The following is a 24,853-nucleotide window of genomic DNA, read 5'->3' on the forward strand; positions in this document are numbered from 1 at the left end:
TGAAGAATGCACGGGGCTGCAAATAACTAGCAACTAATTAACAACTGGAATCAAGCTCATAAAAGACTTGTAGGAATTATGTACCTTTCCTGAATACTTATTTTTGTTCAGGTATATGCAGTGTAAATTTCTTTCTCATATATGGCTTGTCCTTTAATTATGTGAGATATTTGCCCAAAAGTTCAACTTTTTTTTAAAGATCAACTTTTTTAAGAAGAGTATCTACCACCAATATTAAAAACAATCAGTAGCACCTTTACCTGAGTCTTGCCCCCTAGCGGCACAGTGACAATGCTGTGTTGGGTGTAATATTTTTGTTAAAGCGATTCCTGCCTCATTAAACTTTTTTTTCAACATTTTCTTATTTAATTATTGTAAGCTTGGTCTTTTGTGTAAATTTCACAAGTAGCCTGCGACACTCCATGAGAACGTTGGTAGGATCTTTACTGAAGTGGCAATGAATCAGACTCGTCACAAACGTTTTATCTTTATAGATGAGAGGGAGACTATGGAGAAAGGAATAGAGAAGATTAGCAGAGAGAAAGATGTGAGCTGTGCATCCATGACCTGTCATAGTTACAACTTGTAACAATTCCACAAACTCTAAGTCCATCTCTGACTGTCAATATATAAGATGACCACTTTGAAGCTTATACTCATTTCTGTCACGAATGGCGTGGCGAATTAACTTGTTATCATATGTTTGTTTCACTACTAATTTTTCAAACTTTCTCCCAGTCTCTGGGTCTCGGGATTTTAGAGCAGGCTTCTTTGAACTCACCCACAGAAGTGTCATTCATTCCTGCAGACTGTATTCACTAGGCAATACAGTGCCTACAGAAGGGTCAAAGTTCCCACTGTGACAGTCAGAACAAGGTCCAGGTTTATATGGCAAGGAGTCTTTGCTGCGAGTCCAGCTCATTTGCAACAATGCCTTGGACAAGAGCGGCCTGTGGTCTCTTCCTGATCTTGTTTTCTACCCACATAGCAGCCGTATCGGTAAGTAGTTGTCTCCTTCTATGGATATTTACAGGCCTGGCTCTAACCTAAGTCAGTCACTTTGTGTACGTTTATCTCCCTCCAGATTCAGCATCTTGTGGATGGACATGGTAAGAAACATTTCATATGCAATTTTCTGAGTTTTCCTCAACAAGATTAGTAACGTTTTCTTTCTATTTTGACAGACCATGGTGCGGATGGTGAACAGAAGGATATTTCAGAGATCAACTTAGGTGAGCTCAGTTTCTGAAATACTGAGACCATGAAAACCTTGAAATCCTTGAAAGCCCCCAGAGTCCCAGAACTGCAAACGGACACCACTATGTCTATCTTTAAAGGATTTCACGCCCAGTGATAGGATTACCCATTTGAGAGACCAGTTCATTGGTACCTACTGGAGTTAGAAGTTTCTAGAGAATAATGATGCGTGAGAGAAAGGGGATCACATGTTTTCTCATGCCAGTGTCTACACACACATGTGTATGGAGGCAAGAAATTGGCGTCAGTTATGGTTCTTCAGGAACTGGCCACCTTGCTTTTTGAGACAGGATCTCTTTGGTATGTGTCTTGCCAAACAAGTTAGACTGCCTGGTCAGGGAGACCCAGGGATCCACATGCTTTTACTTCTTTGGGGTCACAACCACTCCTGGGTTTTTGCTTGGGTTCTGGGGCTCGAACCAGGTCCTCGTGCTTTCTCAGCGTTCATTTTCCCAACTGAACCATCACCCCAGGCCCTAGGTTAGCTTTTTCTAAGACAGCTAGTGAGCTCTACTGAATCTCAGACTACATAGTGTAGGTTTTTCGTTTATGAGGATTTCATATTTTCTAGTTTCTAGTTTAAAATAAAAGGGAAGAGGAATAGACATTTATTCTACTTGATAAAAATTATAACGAACAAGCAGAGAGTTCTATTTAATGGAAGAAAGAGCCCAAGCCTGACCTGGCCAGTCATATGTACTAGTGATGAGACGGCTGGTTGACCAGGCATAGAGAAATGAGCAAATGTATTTCTGTCTGGAGTGCCTGTTTAGAAATGGGTTTATTGAGAAAAACCATGCTGTCATTCATTACTGAGAGGAGCAAGATCGAGGTGTTGCCTCTTCCTGTCTTGTTTCTGTGTTCTGCTTCTGAGGTTTCAGAGAAACCTTTGCACCTTGTCATCTTCGGCTGGGACTGGTGCCAGCGAGGGACACCTGATCACCAACACCTTAGAGTCTGCAAAGACATTCATATCCAGTGTCACCCCCATCTTGTAGTGTTTCCCTTTTGCAGGAAGAGATGGGAAACTCCCGTTAGAGAGCCTGTTCACAGTGCTGTAAAGAGGTCACCGTCTCTTCCTTAGTGTGCCCCTCCTTCACTTCCTGCTCCAGTCCAGGTGCCAGGGAATGCACATGTTTGCACACAAGAGGCCCAGGTAGCAGTACGGCTCAATGAGCATGAATCACCCCTATGGAAAATCAATTCCAAATCTGTTCATACTGACGCTGAGGTTGCAATGGCTTTGCAGTTGCTTGTTATTTAATTTTCGGTTATCAAGTAACTGGATTAGAATGGATAGGGTTGAGTACATCTGTGGAATGCATGCATACAGAAGGGGTAGAGCAGGCACAACCTTTGTTCTGGGCAGGGGAGACCATGCTCCCTTCTATTACCTGGCCCCTTGAAGGTGTCCTTTGTAAAAAGCTATATGCTTTGTAGAATAAAAATTCTGCTGCTACATAGGACTGTGGAGATTATTCTCTGCATTGATTTCCTAGTTGTAATCCAAGGGCTGTTCTCAGATTGCAGTGCAAGCTAATGATCCTGTCTGAAGATGTTTATATTTTATAGGTGATACTGATTGTCACATAGGTTTCAAAAGTGGAGTTATCAGGCTGGAGAAGTACCTCAGTTGGTTGGAGTTTGATCCTCAGCACCCCCATAATGGGTGTTGTCTTAGTGTTACTATCGCTGTGAAGAGACACCAAGGCCACAGCGACTCTGATAAAGGAAAACATTTAACTGGGACTGGTTTACAGTTTCAGGGGTTTAGTCCACTATTGTCAGGATTGGTGTCATGGTGGCATGCAGGCTGACATGGTGCTGGAAAAGAAGCTGAGAGTTTTACATCTTGATCCACAGGCAATAGGAAGTAAACTGTGTCCTCACTGAGTATAGCTTGAACATATATGATACCTCAAAGCCCACCTCCACAGTGACACACTTCTGACAACAAGGCCAAACCTACTCCAACATATACTTTCTAATAGTGCAGCTCCCTATGGGCCAATCATTTGAAACATGTGAGTTTGTGGGGAGCATACTTATTCGAACCACCGCAAGTAGGATGGCAAATGCTGTAACACCAGAACTGGGGAGATGGAGGCAGGGAGAGCTGAGTTCAAGGCCACCCTTGTCTGTGTGAGTTATAAGAGACTGTGTTTAAAAAACAAGAGTAGACAAAACTATAACTTCAGTCACTTTAGGGGAAGAGTGTGAAGTATTGTTGTCAATGTTAACATTTACTGATTATTGGGTATTTAATCTTATTGCTCTGATTTCGTGGGTGCTTGGAGACAGGGTTTCTATGTGTAGCCCTAGCTGCCCATGAATTTGCTTTGTAGATCAGGCTGGCCTTGAAATTACAGATATCTGCCTGCCTTTTCCTCACAAGTGCTGAGATTAAAACCCTGCACCACCATGCCTGGCTGGTTATTAGGCGTTTCTGCTTAGAGCACATTTTAAAGTACTTTTATAGGTATTATCACTTAATTCTCATAAGTCTATAAATTTCAGAGTATTGTGGTTACTTTAAATTAGGGAAACAACATAATACTAATTAATTCAAGGCCAAGACTTAAACTCAGGACCTAGGTTGTGCTTTTTGTTATTGTTATTTGTTGTTTTAAGACAGAGTTTCTCTGTGTAGCTTTGAAGTCTGTTCTGGAACTTGCTCTGTAAATCAGGCTGGCCTCGAACTCACAGAGATCTGCCTGCCTCTGCCTCCTGAGTGCTGGGCTTAAAGCCACACACCACTACCACCCAGCTTAGATTGTGCCTTTTTAATACTGTAAAATTAAAACTAATTAACTAAGCATTATTTTAAAAGGTAGGTGATGTTCTTTAAATGCTTGTGAAGTTTCCCCATGATCTTTTCTTTCAACAATGGTATTATCAGAAGTCCTTTGAGGTCAGGGTTAAGCAATCCAAGCAGTGTGTTTGGGTCCATTATGCTAAGGATCTGAAAAGCAGGGCTTTGAGATATCACCTTGAGTGAATCTGAACCTGGTTCCCCTGGTATTCTTCATTACAAGGGCGGAGTCACTGGTTTAATATCAAAGGCTGCCATCATTCTCATGGGAGGAAATCAACTCAATGCATTTACTTAGGTGAAGGGGAGGGAACAAGAAGGCCTGGGTTGGGACACCAGCTGTAACACCACTTGGACAATGACCTCCGAGTTCATGGATTCTCTCTGGGCTTCATTTCTTCCTTTGAAGAATGGAAGGTTTAGAGTTCATGATCAAAATTATCACTTCTGATTCATCTGTGTTGCAAAGTTATTTTTAAAATATTATTAGTTTATATGTATGGATGTTTAGACTACATGTTATGGTATGAATGTGCGTGTCTGGTGTGCACACAGGCCAGAACAGGGCACTGGACCCCTGGAACTGGCATTACAGATGATAGGCAGTTGTCATGTAGGTGCTGGGAATTGAACCCAGGTCCACCGCAAGAACAACCAGTGTTCTTGACCACCATGCCATCTCTCAAGGCTCAGTTCTGAGGTTCTAGGAGAAGGGCTTTCATTACAAAATTGAAAAGAGGCCATATGAACATGAAATACTTACTGGTGGTTCACATGTACTCAATCAGAGGGGAAAAAAAATTACAATTTCAAGAAGAGATAGAAACTGCATGAGATGAAAGATGTATAATAACAAAGATCAGATTTACTGTGCCATGTCTCTTATTAATGTTCGTTTCATGCATCCTTTTGTTTTTAAATCCACCTTAGCTTCAGGCCTGAATCTCTTCCAAGGGGACATCCTTCTTCCGGTGAGTGCTACCAATGGTATAATACTGTGCCCTGGGAGTTGTGACAGCCCTGGAGCCCAACCTGTGCTCTGGGCTAACTCCATGCTGGTCACTGTGGAAAGAAAGCAAACACTCATGCATAGTCTATATCTATAAGAACTTCCACATAGTCAATAGCAGTAAAACATTAAAAAGCAGAGAAAAATAAAAAATGATCAAATAGTTTATCCAATTTTCCCCAATAAACAGAGAACAGGAAGTGCTCTAGTGAGTTTGAAGGTGTTGAGCCAGAGCTAGCAGTTACCTGACCCCTTTATTTTGTTCTGAATTCCCAAAAAAACTATCTCTAAGGGGTCCCCATTGCTTTTATAATGAGAAGACAAATGCCCTGAGTTAGTCATGTGGAGTGTGGGGAAGGGGGTTAGGAAGGTAGTCTGGGCACTGGGTTTCTCAGACTTTTTGGTGGTGGTGTTTGTTTTCCATTTTTGTATCATCACTTAGTTTACAAAGTAGCTGTTTCTCTTCCGGAGTTTTTCCTACACCGTTAGGTTAGGTTGGTTGTCCTTCCCACCCACTATTCCCATTCTCTCCGATCCCCATCCATGTTTTTCCCCTCCATCCTCTGGGTTCCCCTTTCTTCTTCAAGTCACCCGTGTCCTATTAACCCACCCGCCTCTCTTCCTTTCAGCCTCTCTTTTGTATTCTCATGAGTCCCTTTCTGGTTTTTTGACCCCTGCTCACACTCACTCCCACCTAAATACCAAGGTATAAGTATTGAGAACTAGAAGCTACGACCGACCTATGGGAGAGAGCAGGCAGTGTTTATCTTTCCACACGTGGGGATTGTGGCACGTACATACAGTGGAATTTTATCAGCTGCAAATAAAAATTAACCCAGCAGGGGAAAGGATGGAACTGGACAGTAATGTGTTTGCTCTTGTTTTTCGTAGAGAACCAGAAATGCCCTTAGAGACCCAACAAGCAGATGGAAGTTCCCCATTCCGTACATCCTGGCTGACAACCTGGGTAATGGAAGTCGTTCTTAACTGGAAATGGGTAAACTTTTCTCTCCCCTTTTCTCCTGTGCATCGACTTCAGAGCAATATAGAGCCATGAAGATTCTCTATCTCACGGGAAAGTCATTTTCTTACCCAGTCTGCAAGAGCGTTAAAGGACAAGTCAGGGTTTGGACAGACAGGTGCCTCCCAGGAGGACATGAGTTCAATTCCCAGCATCCAAGTAAAAAAGTCTGGCACACTGATTCACACTTGTAATCTCAGTGTTGGAAAGCAGAGGCAGGTGGATCATTGGGGGCCTCAGTTACCTGGCCAGCCTGCTTGGTGAACTACAGAGGAGAGACCCTGCCTCAAAATAGAGTGAACTGCACCTGAGGAACATGAACCACAACTGACTCCTACACGTTCAAACTCGTATATGTGTACCCGCCTCAACACAAACATGCACACATATACACACACAGACACACATGCATGCACACACGTATAACCAGAAGTTATGGCACATATTAAAAGGTTAGTAACATCAGGAATAACACAAAGAACTATATTGTGAGCTCAACCTTGACATCATAATGGTGACATTGTTCTCTCAGTGACACAGACTGAGCTGATGGGAGACTGAGGATGCCATTTCCGACACACTGAGTTCTTCTCTCTGCGTTGTCAGAGCAACACGCTTTGGAGAAAAAGGAAAAGCATATACTACCCATTTTCAAGTTGTATTTTCTCAACAGTAATAATTTTGACATAATACAAGTGAGCCACCCTGCCCAGCTAATGACTTCTCCTTAATGATGCCACTATTGCCTGATGGTGCACACAGTGGACTCTCCATCATGATACTTTAGGAAATGAAAACCATGGCGTAATCATTTGGCAAAATGTCAAGGATTATGGTTTTTTTAAAGTTAATGTCATAAAATGAAATGTGCAAGCCAAAGGATTTCATTCTCTATGATTTGGATTAATTTTTAACTGAGCTCTCTCCTCCCAGTGAGCTGATAGTAAGGAAAAAGTGTAGATGAAGTGAAATATAATCTCAGTTCTCTGGGATTCATTCCTTTTCCGCCCATCCTTGCCATGGGTAGAGCTGTACTGTACATGGTGCTGGCTGGCTGGTCTTCTACTTCCCACTGCTCTCACGGGGGCAAGGTAACACTCCATGTCCTTTTTTTTTTTTTTTTCAAGAACCTTCACATGTCTCTAAACTGTACTCTCCTCCATCAAAGGGGGATTTTTGAAAACAAAACAAAACAAAAAACAAGATAAAAAAAAAACAATGTACCTTATTTAGCTCAGGTTGGCCTTGAACTCCCAATCCTTCTGGCTCCTCTTCCCAAGTACTGAGATTAGAGGCATTTGCGTGTTGTTTACTTGTTTACTTGATGCTGAGGATGAACTCCAGGCCCTATGCAGGCTAGGCAAGCACTCTACCAAATGAGCTGCATCCCCAGCCTGGGAGGATGCTATTTTAGTGTGAGGAAAGGATCCCTCTTTTCTGTCTCTTGTCTCCAAGGTACTTCACCCAGGCATATAAAAGTCAGAGTGACTTGAAAGCCATATCTGTTTCCTGCTCTTCCATGTGGCTCTTCTCAGGAAAAGCTCTGAATGAAAGAAAGAAAAGAAAGAAGAAAAAGGAAGATGTTGTTCTGTGGTTGAGTTCAGCTTTGTACTCATGCATGAGCTACTGCCCTGTGGTTGCATTTGCGTTGATCAACTAAATTATGAACCAGCGCCATGTATGCAACTAACTCTAAATTCAGTTTCCAAGGAATTGAGTTATTACCCAAAAGAAAAAAATCTACATGGAACCCCTGTGTATTTCATATCTGTGGTACAATCTTCTATAAACAACTATGTGTGTTATCAAAAGTGAATAATGCCTGTCAATGTTTTAAAGATCTGAACGCCAAAGGAGCCATCCTCAAAGCCTTTGAGATGTTTCGCCTCAAGTCCTGTGTAGACTTCAAGCCCTATGAAGGAGAGAGCTCGTATATCATCTTCCAGAAATTTTCTGGGTTAGTACGAAATATTAGACAGTGGGGAAAGCATGTGTCCTTCAGTTTGTAAACTGACACACATCTGGTCTGAAAGCTGAAAGAAATAACAAGAATACAGCAAAAATCAGGTCTTTCCCTGTTTTCTTAGCTTCTGCGCTATCTCAGTCGCCTCAACATTCATTCTTGTGCAAGTGGCGTTTGAATTAGCGTGCAAAGGTACCCAGTGCTAACACTCTCAGGGAGCAGAGTAGGTAGGTAACACAGTGTGATCATTGCCAAGCCACTTTCTATGCCTGTAACACTGAAATCGACCAGCAAAATCCTTCATGTCAGACCAGATTTCACAGCGCAATCCCAAAAGGAGGTCATTTGTGGAAAATTCTAGGTTTGCTAGTGAGGACAGAAACCGAATTTATGAAAAGAGACAACAACAAAAGATTTTGGGAAAAAGAGGGTGAGTGGCATCCCGTGATAAACTTAGGGAGTTTGTTAGGGTTCCCTAGTCCACCAGTTTCAGAGGCACATTTGGGGTTCTTGGTGAGGGCCCTTCAGAAGCAAGGTAGGCAGTGGGCAGGTGACTTAGTGCTGCCAGCAAGTTCCTGAAAGGAGGATGGATTTATTCTGGTTCACACCATGAGGAGGAATGGTGGTTTGTAGCAATGAGGAAGGCATGGTGACAGGAGGGTAAAGTGGGGAACATTGCCCCCTGAGTCAGGCAGTGGAAAGCAGACAGGAAGGGGAGATGGGCTATGAAATCCCATGGAAGCACTTCTACAGTAAGATTCCTCCTCCTAAGGCAGTGGCTCTCACCCTTTCTAAAGCAGTGACCCTTTAATGCAGTTCCTCGTTTTGTGGTGACCCCCAAAACATAAAATTATTTGTTGCTATGTCATAAAATTTTCCTACCATTAGGAATTGTAGTGTAAATATCTGATATACATGATCCTTGATATGCGGCCCCTGATAAAGCGTTGTTGACCTATCCTTGGGAGCTCACAACCCAGTGGTTGGAAGTCACTGTCCTAAAGTTTCTATGGCTTCCAAAACAGCTGGGGACAAACACAGGAGCCTAAATGGTGCATTTCATGTTCAACTGCCCAACAGAAGGCGGGGTATTCTATGAGAGAAGGATTCCGGGAATCTGCCCAGAGTTCCTTTGTCTGCTAGTGTCTTAGGGAAGTTTTGGGTTCTCCTGGCCCAGGATCCTTCAGTGTGAGGTAGGCAGTCTTCCCCATGTGGTCAGCCTCCATCCAGAGTTGTGAACTGCTGTATTCGTGAGCTTGCTTTATCACAGAAGCTCTTCACAATCATGAAATTTGCCTCGGCTCCCGGTAGGGGATTTGGAAATTCCCTAGAGAGAGAATTTAAATCAGTTACAACCATCAATAAATGACAGTATTTTAATCTAAAAGCAATGGTGTTCTTTGGAGTGCCCTATGGTTTTACGAAGAGGAAGGAGAATACCAATTTTCTCTCCCTGATACCTTGTTATAGCAGTACTTTGCCGGGAGGAAATAGAGGCTTTTAAGATGGATTATCGCTCAAAATCGGCATAAGAAAACACAGAGGTTGCTTGCTAAGAACATCCCACACTGGATTCTTATCTTGTCATTGAGCCTTAGGTATAGGGAAATGCTTTGCTTTTGAAAGTTCCTCTTTAAATGTTTTGTTTTGAGTTGATCCAAGCATCTTGTACAGTTTTAGGGACGAGGGGCCATGCTTCCTACATGTATTTCTAGACTGAGAAACTGGTCCTTAAGAACAAAGCTGTGGCTAGTTCAGAGAAGGAAGTTTCGATGCTGTGAAGCATGTAAACTAACTAGGACTGACTGTACTGTTCTGGACATTTCCAAACAACAGAAGAGAGCATTTTGAGGGAGTCTGTAGCCCAGTGTTTAGACAGTCTAGAGTATGGCTGGCCAGGTTGCTCTGGGATTCTGTCTCTGCCTTCCCCATCCAGGGATTATAGGATGCTCTCCCTTTCCTGGCTTTTTAACGAACACTGGGAATTTGAGCTCTGATCCTCATTTTAGCATAGCAAATGCTCAACTAAGTAATAGCTCCAGCGACCAACTAAAAAACAAATAAAACCTAACTTTATTCTTTTTGTCCTGGAATCTTATAAATTGCAACCGTTTGAATATAAATCATATATAAATATGTAAATTATATCTCTATGAAAACATCTTCCTCTCCTTCCTCTTTAAAGGTGCTGGTCTATGGTTGGTGATCAACAAGTGGGACAGAACCTTTCTATTGGTGCGGGCTGTGACTATAAGGCCATCATTGAACATGAGATCCTGCATGCTCTGGGATTTTACCATGAGCAGTCAAGGACTGACCGGGATGATTATGTGACCATCCATTGGGATGAGATTCTTCCAGGTATGTATGACCCAGCACAGCGAAGAGGCTGCTGTTGTCTTTCGGGTTTTCTGAGACCATCTGTGGGAGACCCAGGCTGACTCTGTGGGCACAGGAGCGCCAGCCTTTCCATGAAAAGAAGGGCTGTGCGGAGGTGTCTGCATGAGGAGCTCTCCTCGGACTGTGCTGGTTTGGTCACACCTGGTCTCTGCATGGCAGGACGGGGTGACTCACTGGAGGGGTAAGTGTGTTTTCTTGTTCTCATGGGGAAAAGGAATTAGATTTCAGAGGACATAGGGCTGTTTTCTGCATGGCAGCTTCAGAAAGCTGAGGTGACATTATGATGACGACCAGAGAACATACTCCAGAGGGTTCTGTGTATGTGTGCATATATCTGTGTGTTCAAGTATGTGTGTATGTGTATATTTGCATATATATACATTTAATGCAAGTCTGTGTGTATGTGTATCTCTCTCTCTCTCTCTCTCTCTCTCTGTGTGTGTGTGTATGTGTGAGTTGGCTAGTTTTTAATGCCAACTTCATACAACATAGGGTCACCTGGGAAGAAAGAATTTTAGTTGAGAAAATGCCCCAATAGAACTGGCCTATAGACCAGTCTGTAGGGAATTTCCTTCATTTCCTTTATTGTGACAATTGACCGGGCCAAGCCTATGGTTAGTGTCAAACCTGTGCAGGTAGTCCTGGTGTGTAAGAAATCAGGCTGACCAAGCCTTGGACAGCAAGCCAGTAAGCACCCCTCCTCCATGGGTTCTGCTGCAGTTCCTGCCTGTGGATTCCTTTCGTGACTTCCTATGACAGAACTGTGGTGTGGAAGTGTAAGCTTTGGCGAACTCTTCCCTCTCAGGTTGTTTTTGGTCATAATGTTTTATCACATCAGTAGAAACCCAGCTAAGACAATGTGTCTGCTTATGTATGTATGAGTGCGTGTCTGTCGATGTGTATATAAGTGCACGTACATGTATGTATATTTTTATATGTGCATGTGTGTATATATGATTTAATGTGTATGTATGCATGCATATGTGTATGCATATGTACATGTTTGTATATGTGTGTAGGTGTAATAAGTGTGTGATAAGTGTTTGTGCCTGTGTGTGTATATATGTATCCATGCATGTTTTGAATGTGGGAGTTAGCTCAGGATGTGGAAAAACATTTTTTCTGATCACAAGTAAATAGTGAAACTTCACTATGCTAGAAAAGACTTCACTCTTAGCACACATAATGTTTCAAGCAAATAATTTCCTTGCTCAGGAATTTTCATTTATATTCCACTTCATGCATAGTTTCATATATGACTGTGTATGCAATAATTTGACTTTTCAGGCTCATGAGAACTGATTAAGCTCTAATATTAAATTGTATCCCAGGGAAGACTTATGTCAGCACAGCTCGTTTGGGGTAAAATAGTCAGTGGTCCTTCCAAGAGGATGGATAGCTCCCTCCTGTATCAGACTGCCCTGTGTGGTTTCTCAGCCTGTGTCCCTCCAACCTATAATAGTCTAACAGTTTCATGAATGTGGAATAATGGAGAAATAACAGGAAGGCTTTATGTGTAAAAGACTTATGTGTTACCAGCATGCAATACCTATGTTCACATGCACACGTACACACACACCCTCACACACCCTCACACACACACACAAGCGAACACACACACACACACACACACACACACACACACACACATGTCAGCAAATCCTGCCACCTAAGCACTGATGCCAAGTCGTTGTCTTAGCAGAGGGTTCCTTGGGAATCTATTTCCCCAAAGATGAAATTTCAGGTGAGACTTTGTGTGTTTGGTTCTCAGGGTCGATTGTCCCGTAACTGGGTGTGTAGGGGAAAGGTGGCATGGACTTGCAGGCAAAAGTACTATATCACTGACTATGAGCCGTAGGCCTCTCTTAGACTCCACCCATATTTGCCTACAGGCCTGAATGTCTTACCTTCCTATACATACAGTTGGATTCGCTGAAAATTTCATTGGCAATTAAAAGGTGCCCTTTTGTAAGTCTTGAGGAAGATAATACTCAACGACTTTTAAAGACAGTTTTAAAGCAAACAATGTGCAATGAACAACTCATGCTGGCCAGTATAATCCACAGATTGCTCAGTGACGGCTGAGTCACGTGGCTCAGCGCACACCTATCTCCTATCTCTATTTCATCACATGAAATTCCGTCTATCTAAATCACCTGCAATCACTGGATAACTGCCTTCTAGGAGGACAGCAAACCCGCTGAGCAACAAAGCCAATCTGAGTTCCCAGAGTCACTTGCGCCTTTTATCACACCCCAGCCACAGTCCCCGCAGCCTTGAGTTTAACCTGAGGCCACAGTGCTGACAATGGTGCAGTTTCTGCTCCTCTTCTCAGAATCGGAATGAGCGGTCCGTCTTTTCTGCTAGGGAAAATATTCAAATTCCGAGGCTAGCAGAGGCTGGCAAGCTGTAGTCCCAAGAGACATGTAGTAGCCTTTACCATGTGAACAACCATGATCAAATGCATGGTGAGTGTGTAATTTTTCTCTCTCCAAGAAGGATATTAAACATTTCCCAACCCTTCCTATCTGAGAAGCTGAAACAGAAAATAATTGGTCAATTATAGGACATTGATTGGGCTGTATAGTTCAGCTCTTCTTGTTGAAACCTATCTTATCTCCTTCTTACTACTCCAACCTCAATAAGTTACCTTTGATAGGAAGCTAATTTTTTATTCCTATATTGTTTTTCCTTATATGTGTTATTTCTAAACCAATGGACATTCTGAGTTGCTCATCTTTTTCTTTGATTTTTGAATTTATTTTTCCTAACACACACACACACACACACACACTCACACACTCAAAACTGGTCTGGTAGAAAGACGAACAGACCTGGGGATGGGTGTACTTTGTTATAGGAAAATATATCTTAAGTATAATCCTGAATATTCTTCTTAATTCAAAAATGTCCTTCTTTTTGTTTATAATTCTTGCCTTGCACTTACTATTCTAAAGGAAACACACATGTACCATACTCTCATATATTACATGAAGTATTTCTAATGCATAATAATTAGGATATAAATTTGTATATTAATAGAAAATGGCTATTATTTGGTTGTTCCAACAATCTATTCATACTGTTTTTCAAAACCTGTATTATGCAGGCAGTAGATTAATACTAATAATCAACAATGTTTATTCTTTTATATATTCTAACTGTAAGATACATATGTGTATACATACACATATATGTTAACTAAAGATGCAATGTTTCCCTTCTTGAGATATCTGAGTACCTAGGCAAAGAGGAAAGTTTGGAGAGGATAGCATGGCTGAGTGGTACCTGAGGGTTCTCTCTCCAACAGACTATGAACACAACTTCAACACTTACGATGACAACACCATCACAGACCTCAACACACCCTATGATTACGAGTCCGTGATGCATTATGCACCATTTTCATTTAACAAGAATGAAAGCGTCCCGACCATCACCACCAAGATCCCCGAGTTTAACAGCATCATTGGACAGCGCCTGGATTTCAGTGCCATTGACTTAGAGAGGCTGAATCGAATGTACAATTGCAGTGAGTACCTCTGGGCCTGAGGATTGGCTAAAGATAAAGCAGCTTGTTTTCAGTCTCCATTACTTTTCTTGAATGCTATGCATAACCTTAAGCAATCTTTCTTTAGAAAAAGATATCTCATAGAATGCTTATGATATATACATGGTTTATAAGGTCTTGGGCAAATATAAGGAGCTGTTATTGTCTAGTTCCTCTGACTTCCTTTTAAGGGCAAACAATTATGTAAAAGTCAAGATAGACAATAGGTTTGAAAGTGTGTTGTGCCCTGCAAAACTCTCTCCTAGGGTTACCCTTAAAGTACTTTAAAGCTTTGAGATGGGGGCATTTTCCAAGTATGCTTTCTAAAGGTATACAGGGGCCTAGTGACTAAAGCCCATTGAGCTAGCTGCCCCATCCTTGGTCTTGACTTCGTGTTGGCCTGTCTAGCAAGGAATGATCACAAGTCTTTATTCTGATTTTCTGAGCTACATGGTTTTGTGTCTCCATTCTAAGAGTGAACCAATGACAGTAAGAACTCCATTTGGGAAAACTTCAGGAAAATGAAAAGCTTGTGGTTTGGTTTTGTTTAAACAGTGGTACTTTATTGGCTTAAGATATTAACTATTTGGAATTAGATACTTACATTTCTAACCATGTGTCAAAAATATCATATATAGCCGCGACCCACACCCTGCTGGACCACTGTGCCTTTGAGAAGACAGACATCTGTGGAATGATTCAGGGAACCAGTAATGATGATGACTGGGTCCGCGAGGACAGCAGTCGGCCTGGACAGGTGGACCACACTTTGGTGGGACGGTGCAAAGGTTGGTGATGGTCAAAGGTCATCACCCTGAGGTGGTGAATGGTGTCTTTAGGTGATTGAGCTCAATATCAGACCTGAAAATCTGAACGAGAACAAAGATTAGTTCTCCTATCTTAATCATGAACTCAATAAAAAGTATCCAGGCCATGGAGATGCAGAAGAACATTGTAGAAACTCCCCACCCTTGCAAGCAGGCGACCTTACTTAGATTCAGTAGGTGACACAAAATAAATGACCTAAATAGGAGGAGAATGTGTTGGCGAGAGTTTCACAGGAGTGGGTATAGGGCAGTAGAGGGTGCATATTATCAAAATGCATTTTATGCATATATGAAATTGCCAAGGAATGCATTTTTATAATTGACAATAATATATTGTACATCTCAAAGTAGTTAAATGAGTTTTCAAATGAAAGCTCTATGTTTACCATGTCAAAACTCTTAAGGGCATACCTCGTTAATAACTTCATTTTCTAACGGAAGGCAGTGTTTCCAGGTCAGCACCTGCCAATGGAAACACCATGGTAACCACATATATAATGCACAGCCTACAGTAGCCTCCTAAAAGGCTAAAAGGAAACAGGTAAAAGTCATTGTGACTCAAAGTATTAATATTACTGTATGTAGCTAACTTGAAAATGCCTATACGAGATACTTGCAAGTTTTGTAGGAAGTCTCTACATTATTACTCTGAAATCTCAGCATTCTAGAGGCTAAGATAGGAGGAACATGAGTTCAAAACCAGCCTGACCTATGTAAATCTATCCCACAAAGAAAATCAATATAAATACGGTAGAGAGATGTGCAGAACATTTGGTGTTTGCTAACTAGTAACTATGCCCATTGAGAGCGGATGTTTCTATTTCTATTCCTCAGAGACGTTCTAGCTTTGGGGGCCTGGATAATGGTGATGGTTTCCTACTCCTCTTTGTCTGGGTAGAGGGATCTGTGTCACAGACATCATGGAAGGCAGAGAAGGGATGTTGGCTGCTCTCTCCACAGGTGCCGGTTACTTCATGTCCTTCAATACCAGCTTGGGGGTGGCAGATGAGGCAGCCCTTCTGGAGTCGCGGATCCTTTACCCCAAGAGGAAGCAGCAGTGCCTGCAGTTTTTTTATAAGATGACAGGAAGCCCCGCAGACAAACTCAGCATCTGGGTGAGAAGGGATGACAACGCAGGCAATGTGCGCACGCTGGAGAAGATACAGACCTTTCAAGGTATCTAGAGGCTGCCGGAAACACTATTTTATGAAAACCTGGGGCCATGGTCCTCTCTGTCCTGGGTCTCTCTCCTGTCATCTTTTTCATCCTTCTCTTGCCCTCTCCTTCTCCTTCCATCCTTCTTCTACTTCCTCCTGACCTTCCTTCATCTCCCTCAGACTTTTCTGGAAGTCAACCACAATCTCTGGCTTGTTTTACCAGTGTTTTAAACACTTGAAAATTAAGGGCTTAGGTGAAGCTTAAAGATACTCTTAGAAGAGGCCACACGAATAGACAAATCCAAGAAAGTAGATGATTTAGAGGTGGAGACACAAACGAGAAGAAATGCTAAACAATACAATAGGCCATAACTGGTTTTGGTCTTCTTTCAGAGAAGGAAATGACATCATCTCGAAGTCTCCTTCTTAGGACTTCCCAAGAAGGTTCCAGTTACTTCAGCATTTATAATAGTGACAGGAACATAAGCCAATGAATTGGTAAACTCTACTATTGCCATTTACATGCCGAGTGTGTTTCTGGAAGTCAAAATAAAAACCTTTGGCTACCAAGGAAGGCAGTAGGATGTGAGGGCCATCACACCTAGCTCCTTTAATGATTCTAGTTGTTGTTGTGGTGAGTCTTTCAGAACAAGCAAGGGCAACACACTTTCCTTTTCCCCACCCAACAAAGAAGTCCTTAAAATAAACCCTAAAAAGGAAATATCGTTTCCATTTTATTAAAGAGACTACTTTCATTAAAGGGAGAAAACTTCCTGAGATGTCTTTGGGAAGAGTGGTTGTCCAATCACCTCTACCCCCTCCATTGTCTGCTGGCTGAGAACTCTGTAGTCATGGCCTTTTCTCCTTTTTTGGCATCAGGGGAGAGTCATGGTTTGCTGTTCCTGGCTGTAATTAATCAAAGCTACTATGGTAGAAAGATGTTGGCCATATGCGTTTTACTTTTATTTTAATAAATAAAACTTCATTGCAAAGAACTAGCACATAAAAAGAATTATACAGTGAGATCAGTCAGACCCATATAGCATTTTACATATCTCCTTTAAAAGTAAAGAATATTTAAAATGAAAATGTGTGGTAAATATAATTGGTGGACTGGTTGATAAACATGTTCAATTCACTCTGAAAATGTTATCCTGCAAGTGTGAAACCATTCCAAGTGGAATTTAGTTCCTTAACCTGATATGACTTCCCATAGGGCATCTTTGTAAATTACCTAAAACTAAGGTATAAATGGATTTTGGAATCAGCCCATTCTTAGGTTGGCCTGTCCATGAACTTTTCTAAAAGGCTAATTGAATACGACTTGGCATTTATAGGCTATTTGGCACAAGTTAGTTACAACTGTCTTGGAGTAGCTTGTAGCTTTGGTGAAATGTCTATTTCAACCCAGATACTTACATAAAAATGTGTCTATCAATATCTTATCAATATATAAGATAGGAGTCTGCAAGACTTTTATATATACACTTAACTACAAATGTTTACATACAAATGTGAGTATGACTACACACGAACGCACACACACACACACACACACACACACACACACACACACACACCTACACATATAGAGCTTATGTTTATAGTGAGGCCAGGACCTCTAATAGATGACGATCTGAACTACCACGGATAAAGTTCTTCTCAAGCAATTGTCTCAAATAATCGTGGCTGATTGAGGGAATCCTCTCACTTAAATAAAATCTTAGGAATTTCATTTAAAAGTCCCTGATCACATGGTGTAGTCTTTAGTCTGCCACTACCCTGACCCACACTTCAGCCCTGTTCTCACAACCGGTATTTAAGACAAAAAATAAAATTGAAGCAGTTACTCAGTAGCAAGAAGGGAACTTCCATTTTCTTGCCAGAATTCCCACCACCTGTAACCTGCCGTGTACTTAGTTCACATCTATGTTCCCAGTTTAGGCTTCCAGTCACCCAATGTTTTTCCTGTCCATGTGTCCTAATGCAAGATCACATATTACTGGTGTGGTTCATGTACCTTCCCTGCCTCCTCAGTGTGTCTGAGCATGTGGCCAGTTTCTCAAAGGAGTGTCTCCACGGTCATCCTTAGAAGGACCCAAGAACAAAGGGATATGGATGCTCTTCGTTCAGGGAAGAGCTTAGTAATGGCTAGAAGATGCAGTAGAGGAAAGAGGCCACCGCCAGGGCTCCTCTCTGCTTCATTTCCGACTGACTTTCTTTGCCTGTGTTTGGCATTCTGGGTCACTCTGTCTCTACCATTTCTCCGTGTCATACTCTGGTTGTTCAACCCATGACCCCATATTCTAGATTGGTCCCTCTCGCCTCTTACTTCGGCTCTTTATTCAAACTTCCCGTTTCTAGTTCAGCCACAGCAAAAGAGCAAGTAGATCCTGTCTGCTCTTAGACCAAGTCACTGGATCCCCCAGGTCACCTCCATACTGGTGTTTCCAAATATGTGAGGAAGTCTAGACAAGGAGATTTTAGCCACATGTTACAGGCTGAGCCATATGAAATCCACCCATTATTTGATTATTGACTCCTAAAATGTCTATTTTATATGATTCAGATGAATGCATGGGCATTGTAGTGCTGCCGTAGAGGGCAGAGAGCTGTGCTAACAGCCAGCTGGCTCAGGAGGAAATGTGTGTCTTTAAAAATAGTGAAAAGCAAAACTGATTAAGATTTGAATATCAGTTGTAAAAGAAAGCCTGGTGTCGGGGAGAGGAGTGGGAAGGCGGGGAAAATAAGAGTGAGCACAAGGACAGGCCCATAAAGGTGCTGCACTGAAGCCCTCCACTGTGGATGCTGCCTTTAACTATCACGGTGTGTCTTTGGCAAAGTTGCTGAACATGCCTATGGTAGGATGCCCATGGCAGGAGCTTCCACGAAGAATGAATGAGGGAAGTGATATGCCAGGCTTATTAATTGTTGACATGGACTGTCATAAACCTGTGTCCTCAGGAGATTCTGACCACAACTGGAAAATTGCTCACGTGACACTCACAGAAGAAAAGAAGTTTCGCTACCTCTTCCAGGGCACCAAAGGTGACCCTCAGAACTCAGATGGGGGTATTTTCCTGGATGACGTCACTCTGACAGAAACCCCCTGCCCCACTGGAGTCTGGACCATACGGAACATCAACCAGATCCTTGAAAACACGGAGAAAGGGCAAGCACTCTTGAGCCCTAGGTTCTACAGTTCTGAAGGCTACGGTATAGGGGTGACCCTGTACCCCAATGGTAGAGTCACAAGTAATCCTGGCTATCTGGGACTCTCGTTCCACTTGTACAGTGGGGAGAACGATGCAATTCTGGAGTGGCCAGTGGAAAATAGACAGGCCATAATGACCATACTGGACCAGGACCCTGATGTCCAGAAGAGGATGTCCTTAAGCTTGATGTTCACAACCTCCAAAAGCCAAACATCTTCAGGTAGGTACTATGAGCAAAGGAAGAACTTCCCCTCAGTAGTCAGTATCCACGTTAAAGAAAACAGTATCCCTCAGTTTCCCCGTGTGTATAGGAGTGACATAGTGATGTGAGTGTGGAGTTACAGCTGTTGTTTGTGTGCGTGTGCGTGTGTGTGTGTGTGTGTGTGTGTGTGTGTGTGTGTGTGATCAGTGTATATGTGGAGGACAGAGAACAGTCTTGAGTGTTTCTCTTCAGACACCATTCACTTTTTCAAAACATTTCTTCTTATTAGTAGTAAGCATGTGTGTGTAGATGTAGGTATGTATGTATGTATGTATGTATGTATGTATCCATTTAAGCCCCGATGCTAGCAGAGGGTAGAGGCATCAGATCCCTGGGAAGTAGAGTTCCAAGAGGTTATGGACAGACGCCCGAAGAAGGTGTTGGGAACTGAACTTAGGTCCTCTGCAAGAGCAGTAACTGCATTCCTAATTGCCGAACCCTCTCCCCAGCCCGCCCACTCCACATTCTTTTGACACAGGGTGTAGTCTAGAATCAGTAGAGTACACGAGAGTGGCAAGATGAGGACCCCAGGGATCTGCCTGCCACCATTGCCCCAGTGCTGGGTTTGCAAGCAAATGTCACTGTGCTTAGGGGTTTTGTTGTCGCTGTTGTTTTAGTGTGGGTTCTGGGGGTCAGACTCAGTTTCTCCGTTTGATGGTAGACTGAGTCACCTCTACAGTCCTATGATGTTTTTTCGGTGCCATTGTCCTTTCTTTATCCTAAATTTCCTCGCAGTCATCTATGCAAAGCTTATTCTGTAACAGACCCAGGGATGGAGACTCAGGCTCCAGGAACTCAAATGGCCCCCTTCAAATTGAACTCAATGTAACTGAGAAGGCAGACGTTGTCCATCAGAAAGTCAGGCGTCATAGAGCTTTCTATAGAATTGATGTGTTAAGTCTGACACTGACCGGTATCAGTACGTCCATGAGATAAACTAATATCAACAAAGAATAGGTTGCTTTTTTTTCCCCAAAAGAGACATAAGCCTTAGCGAAGAATCAGCAGTGGTCTCCTTGTGCCCGTGATTAAGGAAGCCACTTGGTAGAAGACAAACAAGCAAGGCTGTGGTTCTCTGGCCTTCTCACCTCTCAATTCTGAATTATAATCCTAGGGTAAATAGAAAAAAAACCCTTGATTTGTGTGTGGGGGGTGTGTGCATCTGAGTTTTAACAAAGCCCTTCATGTTTGTTAAAGACGAGATTAGTATAAAAGCTAACGAAACTGTATGGCCCTCCTCACTCTGCAGCTATAAATGGCTCTGTCATCTGGGACAGGCCGTCCCTGGTAGGAGTCTATAATGACACCTGTGACTGTTATAGAAGCATTGACTGGGGCTGGGGCCAGGCCATCTCCCACGAGCTGCTGAGGAGGAGACGCTTCCTTAAGGACGACACCCTCATCATCTTCGTAGACTTTGAAGGTACTTTGTTAACTTCCTGGGTCAACAGTCTAGGCTCTGCGTGGCCTACTGATTCACCTGGCTTTAAAGTTAGTCAGGGAGGTGGGAATTCTTTTTGCTGTTGTTGTTGGATAAGGTTTGTTTGTTTGTTAAAAAAAAGGCTGTGTTATAATAGCCACATTTTACTTGTTTGGTCAAAGATTCATAGTTTTGTATAATGTTTGACTGACACATAAAGATTAGACATAGTCATGCAGAGTATACCACGTGATACAGTGATACATCTGTCTGTTATATGACTAACAACCCAGGACAAGTATATCTAGCTTTCAAACACCTGTCATTTCTTTTATTAAAAACTGTAATATTTAACTGTATCTGAAAGGAACCGAAATTCCGTCTTTCTAAAGTGTTGTCTCTGTGCAAGTTTATCAGTGTACTGATGTCAAGTTAGCCTCGATCTATGCTTCCTGTGGGAAACTCAGTCAGCAAGTGTGAGACAGAATAATTTTACAATAAAACAGCTGAATAAGTCATTTTTCTATGTAACATCTGGCTTTCTGGAAGACAGAGGAGGCTCAGGGAACTTCCAGAGTGGGTGCCCATCACAGTCTGTTACTAATCTCGAATCCTCTCTCTGCCGTGGCCTGCTTCCTGAAGATCTCACCCACCTGAGTCAGACTGAAGTTCCAGTTTCAGCCGAAAGTGTGGTCTCCCGAGGCCTCCTTCTCCAAGGTCAGGAGCCTCCTGTCTTGAGAGAAAGCGCTGGAAGAGCTATGTTGGAGAAAGCCCTGCCAAGCAGCCTGGACCAGGGACAACCCAGCCGACAGAAGCGCTCAGTGAAGAATACTGGCCCCATGGAGGATCACAACTGGCCGCAGTACTTCAGAGATCCCTGCGACCCAAATCCATGTCAGAATGAAGGCATCTGTGTGAACGTGAAGGGCATGGCCAGCTGCAGGTAGGCTCCAAGGACAAGGGTGGCAGGAGGAGGTTGAGGTAGCATATCTGAGTCAAATTTGCTGTTCAAAAATTCACAATGGCGGGGCTGAGATGTGTCAGTTGGTAGTGTTCCCTGCGCAACCTGAGGACTTAAGTTTAGGTCTCTAGCACCCCATAAAACCAGAGCACAATGGCTCTGTTATGCCTTCTGGAACAAGTGAGACTAGCAGGGATACTGACTAGGATGTGGCCTCTGGGGACCTCAGTGCTGGAAGGTGGGGACAGGAGAATGTATGGAGCTCACTGGCCTGACTTCCTAGCTAAATCAGCCAACTTCCGGTTCAGTGAGAGACCCTGTCTGAAAAGAGAAGACAAAGAGAGACTGAAGAAGATAACCAGTGTCTTTCTCTGGCAACACACACATGAGCATACCACACGTGTGTTCACAGACAGACAGACAGACACACACACACCAAATAAAAGAACATGGCAGTGACTACATTATACAAGATAACTGCTTGCATTGACCATGGCAGGATGGAAGCAGATGTAGGGGCCATGTTGCATGCTATCCCCAACGGGCACGCTTCCACTTCCCTTCTTTCCTTTCAAGCTTTGACTTGGAAATGATCTGAGGCTTGTACATACATGGCGCAAATGCTACAGATTTCCCTGTGTCATTAGAATGGCTTCCTGTCACGTTTACAACCAGCAAAGCCCAGACACAACAACATAACTCCATGGACCAGACAGCAGACTTCATTCAGCTGTCAACAGCTGAATGTCCCTTTCTGTTCCCAACCCCACAGTGCATTTATTCCATGTCTCCTTAGTCTCTGTCAGCTTGGAACAACTCTTTTCTTTCATCACTTTAACATCTTTGCAGAGTGACACCATTACCATGTAACATTTTCTTTACTTGTATTGACTCTAGATTTTTTTTATGATTAGATTAAACTTAAGCTTTAAATACCAGAGGCCAGTAGCACATTCCTCTTATTAAGTTCAGTGCTCCTGGGAACACAACAACAAATGTTCACTCTCCCCAGATAGGGCAGCACCAGCAGATCAAAACTACAGGCCTGCACCTCTGCCTGAGGTCCTTGGAGGCCACATCCCAGTAGGTCCCCCTGCTAGCCTCACTTGTCCCTGAAGAGAGGCCAGGAGTTGCCATGCACACTCCAAAGCATTCTTTTCCACACTCCCGAAGCTGCCCTTTGTGGGATAAGCTTGCTCAAAATCACTCAAGCTGGTGCCCTTGGGTCAGAAGAAAGATGTGTCTGGTTGCTGTCATTCATTTGTAAGAAGCAAATTCTCAAGCTAGAGATGAATCCTTTAAAAATTAGAAAACAGAGGGGCAGATGTGGTGGTTGATTTTTGTCATCCTGGCACTTGAGAGGCTGGTGCAGGAGGATCGTGGGTTTGAGGCCAGCAGAAGCTGCATGGTGATTTCCAGGCTAGGCTGGGGTGCCACAATGGCACCCTGTGTCAACACTCACCCAAGAACTAAGAAAATAAAACAACTCCAGCGCTAATAAAAGGACCCCTAACTCATGAGCACCCCAACCTGCAGCTGAGCTTCTTGGAACAAAGGCCAAGTGGTCACTGTGGAAGCTGCGGAGCCCTTCCCCTAGCGATTACTATGTTAACATTTTCAAATGAAAACAGTCCCCAAGTTTAGCTGTTAGGCCCCTACTATGTGTCAACAACCTTATCTGGCATAGGATCTGTTTTTCAGCTTCAGGTGGTAAACACCAACCATGTGACTCAAAGTTATTTATCCTTCCTCGGCTAAAACAACAACAATGAGAAGGGCTGGATTATAACCCCTGCTGCAGAAATCCACGGTGTGGCTAAATGAATTGATACCTATAAAGCCCGTGGATAGGCTGGCAGTAGTCTGCATTGATACTGTTATTGATGTTGCTGGTGGGTCGTGTTATTAGAACGCACCTGCAATCCAGGTAGTTTCCACTCTCTGTGTTCTGTTCCACAGGTGCGTCTCTGGACATGCCTTTTTCTACACGGGCGAGCGCTGCCAGGCCATGCAAGTACATGGCAGCGTGCTGGGCCTGGTCATTGGTGGCATCACTGGCTTGATCTTCTTGACCTTTGTCACCTTTACCAACACGTACCAAAAGCTGATACAGTGAGCATATCCCTGTTGCTGACGCCCACCAGAACGCGGAGGTGTGTCCTCCACCAAGACTTCCTTCCTGTTGTCAGTGTACTTTGGGATCTTGTTTTATCAAGCATTGTGAAAGGGGTCCCAACACCAAAGCCGCTGGCCGCGCCTGCAGTTCTTACTCTTTCGTCTCTGTGCAGCTGTGTTAGCCTTCTGTGAATTCCTGCTGAACCCTTATGTCCTGAGACAGCGGCCATCACATTTCATTATAAATCTTTTGCTGACTTGACTCTCTCCCCTTTGACCACAAGCTCTAGTCAGACAGGGGCCTGTTGTCATAGGCTAGCACGCTGGCCCCGGTGCTATAAACATACTTGGTGGCTGTGTTGTGGATGCTCAGTGAGTATGAAATGAACGAACCAACAAGCGAGTGAGTAGCTGTGGCTCTGTAGTCATTTGTTTCTATTTCTATTCCAGATCATAAAGAGATGTATTTAGATTTAAATACAGCACAGATCATTAAACGATTAACTAGATCATAAATCTAAATGCAGGTGCTTTAAAGCAAATAGCTTTCACCACATGAAGTCGTCTTCTTGCTCCTTTTGTATCCTGTGAAATGACTGCCAAGATTCCTCTGTACTTTCTTCTGCTCTGGTTTTAAAAAGGCTTAATAAATCCAATAAAGATGGAGCGTGTGTACCCTATCTCTTCATTTTGTGTGTGTGTGTGTGTGTGTGTGTGTGTGCGTGTGCATGCGTATGTGTAGATGCCCCAAACCTCTTTTTTTTCAGACTCTAAAACTGCAGAGTTTATTTTCTGACTGGATCTGTCTCTGAGCTTGTAGAAAGTTTGCCCAGCAAGCGTGAAGCCCAGGGCTGCTCCCCAGCCGTGCACAACTTGGTGGACCT

General features: G+C 43.1%; 1 protein-coding gene across 1 annotated transcript; it reads left to right on the forward strand.

Moving 5' to 3' along the window:
• The first annotated feature begins 866 nt into the window (after positions 1-866).
• Positions 867-24,635, forward strand: LOC146890719 (meprin A subunit alpha-like). Its single transcript, XM_087897991.1, has 14 exons — positions 867-999; positions 1,085-1,109; positions 1,185-1,227; positions 4,995-5,040; positions 5,970-6,045; positions 7,939-8,056; positions 10,248-10,423; positions 13,773-13,994; positions 14,651-14,800; positions 15,800-16,015; positions 18,961-19,431; positions 20,723-20,896; positions 21,536-21,836; positions 23,814-24,635. Exons 1-14 carry the CDS (start codon positions 889-891, stop codon positions 23,968-23,970), a joined length of 2,286 nt encoding a protein of 761 aa, XP_087754117.1. The 5' UTR covers positions 867-888; the 3' UTR covers positions 23,971-24,635.
• Positions 24,636-24,853: the final 218 nt, after the last annotated feature.

This window comes from Myodes glareolus, chromosome 18, assembly GCF_982192425.1.
Source record: "Myodes glareolus chromosome 18, mMyoGla1.1, whole genome shotgun sequence".
Taxonomy (NCBI): Eukaryota; Metazoa; Chordata; class Mammalia; order Rodentia; family Cricetidae; genus Myodes; species Myodes glareolus.

Coding starts and splice junctions, on each gene's coding strand:
- LOC146890719 (XM_087897991.1), top strand. CDS start 889: ATGGCAAGGAGTCTTTGCTGCGAGTCCAGCTCATTTGCAACAATGCCT. Junction 1,228..4,994: donor AAGGATATTTCAGAGATCAA/CTTAGGTGAGCT, acceptor TTTTAAATCCAC/CTTAGCTTCAGGCCTGAATC. Junction 20,897..21,535: donor CATCTTCGTAGACTTTGAAG/GTACTTTGTTAA, acceptor TGCTTCCTGAAG/ATCTCACCCACCTGAGTCAG.